The 7680-nt window shown below is 40.6% G+C and overlaps 1 protein-coding gene across 2 annotated transcripts; it reads right to left on the minus strand.

Annotated features, from left to right (window-relative positions):
• Window positions 1-4875: 4875 nt before the first annotated feature.
• On the minus strand, window positions 4876-7375 carry LOC131242140 (uncharacterized protein At5g39865-like). Of its 2 annotated transcripts, none has more exons than XM_058240581.1 (2): window positions 6913-7375; window positions 4876-6454 (listed from the first exon to the last, which is right to left on the minus strand). In XM_058240581.1, the coding sequence occupies exon 2, from the start codon at window positions 6420-6422 to the stop codon at window positions 5127-5129; it is 1296 nt and encodes a 431-aa protein (XP_058096564.1). In that variant the 5' UTR covers window positions 6423-6454; window positions 6913-7375; the 3' UTR covers window positions 4876-5126. The 2 variants fall into 2 exon arrangements, with proteins under 2 accessions (XP_058096564.1, XP_058096563.1); XM_058240580.1 differs by having other exon boundaries at window positions 4876-6462.
• Window positions 7376-7680: the final 305 nt, after the last annotated feature.

Raw genomic sequence — 7680 nt, forward strand, 5'->3', positions numbered from 1 at the left:
GTATATATATATATATATATATATATATATATATATAAGAATTCATTAGTGGGAGGTGCATTCGAGCGCGTACATTTGCCCCACGGGTCGGGTTGAGACTTCCGGACCCGATTCGTCTAACATCGGGTCTACAGCAAACACCAAACCGAATTCATTGGACGCGGATTGTGTAGTGACAGCGTCATTAGCGAGGTGGCTACTGACAATGCTCTGCAGGCCCCGCATGTTGTATTTGTATTTTATCCAAGCTGTCCATCTATTTTTCTATACCATTATAGAGTATTATACAAAAAATCAGGTATATAAAAATCTCCAGTGGACCACACCATAAGAAAACAATGGAGATTAAATGGCCACCATTAAAAACTTCATAAGGCTCACTGAAATGTTTATTTGTCATCCAGCCTGTCCATTAGGTCATGGACAACTGATGAACAGAAAAAACCAAATATAAGCTTAATCTAAAACTTTTGTGGCATTTACGAAGTTTTTAATGATAAGTGTTCAATCACCACTCTTTCATGTGGTGTGGCCCATAAAAGATTTTGATCTACCTCATTTATGAGATTATGAAATAAAATAGCCTGACTAAATAGATGGATGGCGTGGATAGGACACATACATCATGATGGGTCCCACATAGCATTGTCGGAAGCCACATCGCTACTTACGTTGTCAGTACGCAGTCGGCGTACGAATTCATTATTGTTTGATAAGGTGTCTGAACTAAGTGGTGTAATGTCTCGCCCAAAAGAACGCGGATTAGCTACTGACAGGCTAAGTAGTGATACTCCTACTGAAGTGACGTCACCAAGTTCTGTGGGCCCACTATGATGTATGTTTTGTATCCACTCCGGCCATCCACTTGGAGAGATGATTTTAGGGCAAGAGATAATGAATTAGGCAAATACAAAGCTCCAGTGGACCCCACTACAGAAAATAGTGGGGAGAGTGACGCCCACCATTAAAAACTTATAAAGGCCACAAAAGTTTTCCATCAAGTTCATATTTGTGTTTTCGCTTCTTTCATGTCTTTTTTAACTTTTGGTGGGCCTTAGGAAGGTTTCAACAGTAGGCATCAAATCTCCCACATGTTTTATGTGGTAGGTTCCACTAAAGCTTTAGATTTACCTAGTGTCCTAAAATGATATCTCCAAATAGATGGGTAGTTTAGATCAATAATTAAATACATCGTAATGGGGCCTGCAGAACTTGGTGACGTCACTTTAGTAGCAACTCTCGCTGCTCAACCCCTCAATAGCTAATCCGCGGCCCACCCAAAACTAATTGAGATGCTGGGCCCACTTTGGTGTATGTATTAAATCCGACTGGACGTGAATGGTGTGCCAAAGCTTATTGCAGAACTTCAATCCATGGAAAGTTAGGTGGGCCCACTGTGATGTTTGTGAGAAATCCACCCTGTCCAACCATTTTCCTAGATCATGTTAGAACATAGGCTAAAAATGAGGTAGATGCAAAACTCAAGTGGGCCACATAACAAAAGGCAGTAACGATGGAACCTCCGCTGTTGAAACATTCACAGGGCCACATAAATTTTGGATCAAGCTAATGGTATTTTTAGTTCTTCCTAACAAAAACAAACTTATGAATTGTATTAATGGCATATAAATATCACATTAGACTTAGGGAGGTCTCAATGGTGGCCATGTCCCCACTCACCTTTTCTTGTCATGTGGCTACATGAATATAGAATATACCTCATTTTTGGCCCATGTGCTAACATGATCCGAAAAATATAAATGGAGGGAGTGAATTTCTCGCAAACATCACAGTGGGCCACACATATCTTCCGTCATAGAAAGTTACTTTAAAAAGGCTTTCACAGGGAATCTGCATTCCATCCAACCCATCTATATATCATGGTTGTCCTAATGGGATGCCCCAAAACTCATGCTGACACAACCATCAAGAAGATCGAAGGGCTTGTTTGAACACACCTTAAAAATGGGTGCTTGACACCAAAACGCCAATTTAAGCCAAGCCCTAGTTTTATGCATTTGGGTGCAATTCTCACTCGTAGAAAGGACCAATTGAATTGGTAAAAATAAATAAATAATAATCAACAACAACAAGAAGAAGAGGAATATACCTTTTCAAGCTGGCCTCAAAACCACAAGCCCTCTCTAACATTGAGCTATCTTTTGATTAGGTAGGTCTAACATCTAAGTTACTTAAGATAGACCATATGTAGCCTCTAAGCATGTGTTTTCTTTAGTTAAGTTTTTAATTCTAGTGGAATGCCTTAATTACTTAATTGATGGTCTTTAAAGGCTGGATTTCGATTGAATTTGGGTTAGGTCACTGAGAATGCTTTATTAGGTGTTCCAAATCTGACCCATGAGCTAGATTAACCTCATAAGGCTATATAGCGGATCCATCCAACAATTATGATAGTATATTGGACCCGAACACAAACCAACACATGCAACTTTTCACCCACATCCATTTATAATCTGAGTCAATTCTGGTGACTGAAGAACCACCCATTTGGACCCTACCTACCTTATGCATCATGAAGCATGTGTGGTCCTTATAGGAGTGGGATTTTGTTACCGGTATATAGTTTCAACAAGCGTGAAGCACAGTAGCAATAGGTTTAAGTGTAAGCGTATAAATTAAATTACCACCGATTCACAAGTTAGAATCTTCTCTCTCACTCTCTCCACCAATGCATTCCAAATACATGCAATTGGACACATTCTCATAAATTCCAATAGATGTCACTTACATGTTATCAAATACAATTAGTGATTCCAATTCACATAAATTCTACAATAATTACTAATGTTAATCAAATACAAACTCTCAAATGAAGCCAAGGTAACACACATATGAGTTTGAGAGATGTGGAAGTGGACTTTAGCTTGCAATTGCGAAAGATGCCATGTGTTTGTATTTTGGATGCATGCCATTGTTATTTTCATCTGGCTGTCTAGGTTTTATAAGACATGCATGGCCATCGTTGGATTGACTTAGATATTGCATATGTGCACCGTGTTGGCACGTGTTAGGGTCCACTTGTGCAGTTGGGTGATTTATACTATATTCTGATGCAACAATCATAGCCGTCTCTGGAAGCTTTCCGGATGGATGGTGTGGCTGCACTGACGGTACAACCATACGTGAGATGGTCAGTAATAATGTATAAACCCATACTCATGCAATAGGCAACTATATTTGGTTTTGAAACGAAATTCCACATGAGCCTCACGTTGGGCCTTCCCGAAATAACTCTTAACTAGAATACAGCTCTTTAGCTAGCAAATTAATTTGCACCGTCCATGTTGTGGGCCCCAAATTAAATATATTATAAGCAAAAATAAAAAATACGCCGGTTTGATTTTCCAACATGGCTGATTGGTGAACATTTTTTAATGGACATTAAAATGGAAAATAGCCAATGGCTGAATTTAATAAACAAATATTCATTACTGATGGTTGATTAGGGACCCATCATGTTAATGTGCAAATCCATTCCGTCCATTAGGAGAGAACCCTTACTTGAACCGTACATACAAAATATCAGCCCAATAGGGAGCTCTGATGTGCCACACCAATGGAAACAATATAAAATTACCCTTAAAGCCTCTACATTCATGCAGTGGGGCCCACCTGAGCTTCGGATCAGGCTGATTTTTGTATCTTCACTTCATCTTAAATCGTTTGATGAAAGATACATATCATGGTAGCGCCACAGACTATATGGTTGGTTTACTAACCCCATTTTCCCAGTGGTGTAGCTCACCTGAGATGTAGACCTGGCTGATATTTTCCCCCGTGATCTAGAATCAAGATTAGAACCTGATGGACGGAGGTAGATGATGCCGGTCCTTTCGTTAGGATCGTTCAATAAATCTAACTTTTTGGTGATGAATTATCTACAAGGTGTACTGCCACTTAACAATTTCCGAGTGCCTGGGCATGAACCATCACACATTCCTAATTTTATTTTATTTTAAAAAAAATTTTTAAAGGAAAAAAAGAAGAAGAAGAAGAAGAAGAAAGAAGAAGGCTGGAGTGTCCTTTAATTGATAAAAGCAGACGAAGACGGCTAGAGTATGTTGATGGTCCACCCCATTTTCTAGATGGTAGTGGACCCTTCAGCCATACCATACCTGGACCATTAAACACGGACTCATTGCAGGGTGTAGGTGGAACGTGGCTCAAAAAAATCCAACTGGTTAGACCACACTGAATTCAAACACCCCGTCCTTTTGTTATTCAATTGTACATGTGAAGTGTGACAACAACTGGTTGAAGAGATTGCCCAGAGAAGAGTCAACATACAATTACAAAAGACTTATTAAGCTATCCACCGTCCTTGTATTTAAAAAACACATGCATAATGGCCATTATGTAACAGTAATGGTAGGCTGCAACGGCCATTGTAGCTTATATCATAACAGCCATGGAACTGGTGATTACAACTACTGTTACCATTATTGAATATATTAATCATCACTCTCATTCATTGGAAAAATAAGAATAATAATAAATAAATAAATAATATGTTTTTCTTTACACTTTTGTACTGGGAAGAGTCACAACCAAACACTTACCTTTTTCAGCTCTAATTAATGGTCTTCTCTGACTTTAGAAAGATTGTTTGTATTAGTAAATGTTATTTCCATAAAAAGGTGGACAGGTCAATGTCTAAAATGCGATCGCTTAGAAAAATGTTACAAGCGAGATTATTGAAGTTTTTGGTAGGAAGTGAAAGCCACCTTTTTTTAAAAAGCAAGCTTGGTAAAGATAAAAACACCTTTTCCACAGTTATTCTTTATTCCACAAATCCAAATAAATTCTAAGTAAAATTATAGAAAAAAAAATGGAAGAAAAAAATTGCACTCACAGGAAAATTTAAACCAACCTGGATTCAATTATGTAATTGTTACATGTAATCAGACACACAAAAAACTACTAAATCAAATTCAAAAAAAAAAAAAAAAAAAATCAGAAAATCTTAACATTTTCTCTCCGTATTTGCTTCTCATAGCCAAAAAAAGTAAAGACTCAAAAAACTCAAAATTCCATCTTCATCCAACACTAATTCACTGTCTTCCTGTACAATTAAAACCAACACAAAAATTCAAAACTCTCCCTGACTAAGAACAACAAATAGGGCATGGGATGATGCCATTTTCATTACAATCAGGGCAGCGTTCGAACCCTCCCACCAAACCACCATCCTCATCCTCCTCTTCGACATACACCTTACAACTGCCATCACACGTGTCACAAGGCACAAACCTCACATCCCCACATGCCTCACACGCGCCTCCACTTTCTTCCAACATCTCACATCCTACCATAAGCTTCTCCAGCTCCCCCTCCTCATGCATTTGCCTCACCTCCTCCGCCCCACCTAGGTACCTACCTTTTACAAAGACGCGCGGTAGAGTCCCAAAACCCCCTTCAAACATCTCATGCAACTCCTCTCTGAAAGCCTGGTGCATGGAGACATCCCTATCGTCGACACGAACACCCATCCCTTTGAAAATAAGCCGCACGTGGCAGCAATCCTCATACGTTTTCCGCACGCCTCTCAGGCTCGTGAAGTAAATAACAACCCTCTCCTCGCCACGTGGCGGGCATTTGGTGGGCAATGACATGCTTGCCCTTCTCGCCAGCCCTTCGTCGATCCTCTCCTGGAAGGCACGGATCCTTTCTTGCACACTCTCGGCCTTGGAGAAAAACCGGCTGTTGACGGCTAAGCCGGGCTTGTCTGGTTCGGGGGATCGGAGCCGGCAGGTATTAGGTGGGGATAGCTCCTCAAGGGCCTTTCTGAAATTAGAAATGATTTCCGGGTCGAAGTCGGCGACGATCGACCCGGGGGCCGTCGTCTGAAGCCAGAGCGGTCCAGGGGAGTCGGGTCTCGGGTCCGGGTCCGGTTCGGGAATCATCATGCTAGGTAAGGCGTGAAAGGAGAAGGAGCGGAGGGGACTGTTTCCTTCCAAGCCCTCCATCAACTCCCACATGTTGATGGTTTCTGGCTCGTTTGGCGGGGTTCTGGTGGGCGTTTTGGGGATTTTGGAAATTTTCTCATGAACCATGCTCGACCATGTCCTTGCCATAGAAAGCTCCGTTGAAAAATCTGATTTTTCGCCGGTTTTCCTCGTTGCCTCCTGCTTCAGGCCCTCTTCCTCATTGCTGATGGAGTTATGGTTATGGTTTTGTTCCTGCTCCAGGCCTTCTTCCTCATTGCTGATGGCCTTATGGTTATGGTTTTGTTCCAAGGTGTCGAGCTTGAGAGTGCCCAAGGTGGTGGAGGTGAGAGCTACGACGTGGCAGCTTTCACCTTTTCGCTGGGGGTGGTGGTGTATGGGCAGAGAGTAGCTGCGTGGCAGAGGCACGATTGGCGACCGATCGCGGCGCGCTTGCTTGGAGCTCGCGCAACCCATTGCAGAGAAGGGAAGATGAATAACAGGGACTTCTTGTTTTCTGTAGGAAGAGAAAGAATGAGGATTTTTTTTACAAAGGGTTTTGAAAGGGAATTTGGTTTGAGATTTCACGTAGTTTGGGGATTTGCGAGAAAGAACATTCCCAAATAAAATGACCTGGAAGCTGTTTGGGTAGGAGCTTGGGGACGGAATTCCAAGAAAAATGCGCAAATGCCGGAATTTCAGGAATTTTTTAATAAAAATGAAGAGGAAAAGGTTATTACAAATTCCCGCTATTGTCAGAAAAAAAAAAAAAAAAAAAAAGAAATTTCTTTCTAAATGAAACGAATCCGATCTCTTGCGAACTTCGATAAAATCCTCAATGAAATAGATTTTATTTATTTATTTTTCAAAATTCCAAATCCAAAGAAATTGCTCAGCGAAGAGAAAATCTCAAATCCTCCAGAAACCCAATTCAACGAAGAAAACCAGATAGAACGAATTGAATTACCTCAGATTCCAACGAATACACCAAAAGAACTCGCGAAATCCTCAAATCCAGTCGCGCCTGCTCGAAATTCACCCGATCAGATCAACCGACCTTGATGCTGGCCAAAAATCTTCCCAGATCGTATGAGAATCCGACCAAATAACTGATCTGGGGAGTCAAAAAAATCATCAGAAACCGGGAAATCTCAACGATCTATTGGATGTGGATTTCCTTTGATAATCCTGGCGAGAGACAGAGATCCAAAGGGCTCGAGAAGAATCGTAGTCCAGATCATCTCCTTCGTTGAATTACCAGGAAAAGAGATGAATCTTCGAGAATCCGAAGCCGACAGATGGAATTCCAGTCAAAGCTAGACCCTTTGCCGATCGAAATCAGGTTTGAAACCGTTTCTAGAGATGAGAAATCACGGCACAAATGTCGCTGGAAATACGAAATCCTCTCTCCCTCTTTCTCAGAGAGAAGGACGAAGGCTTCCACGCGCTTTTCAAGTATTTATATACTCTGCACGCGAAATGGCAAATGTCTCAGGTCCAACCGGCTGGACGGTAATTTAAGGTCCATCTGAAATATAGCTTACCACCTGTACAGTGAATATTAAATCCAACCCTTAAAATTGGGTTTGGCCTATTTTTTTAATTCTCCAATTAAAAATAAGATCTTTCTACTAACAGTAATTCGATATAGTAGAAACAAAAATTAGTCATTTATAAACATTATAATATAATTTTGGTTATAAAAATCTATTTTTATAGATAATTTTATAGAATT

This window comes from Magnolia sinica, chromosome 4, assembly GCF_029962835.1.
Source record: "Magnolia sinica isolate HGM2019 chromosome 4, MsV1, whole genome shotgun sequence".
Classification (NCBI taxonomy): Eukaryota; Viridiplantae; Streptophyta; class Magnoliopsida; order Magnoliales; family Magnoliaceae; genus Magnolia; species Magnolia sinica.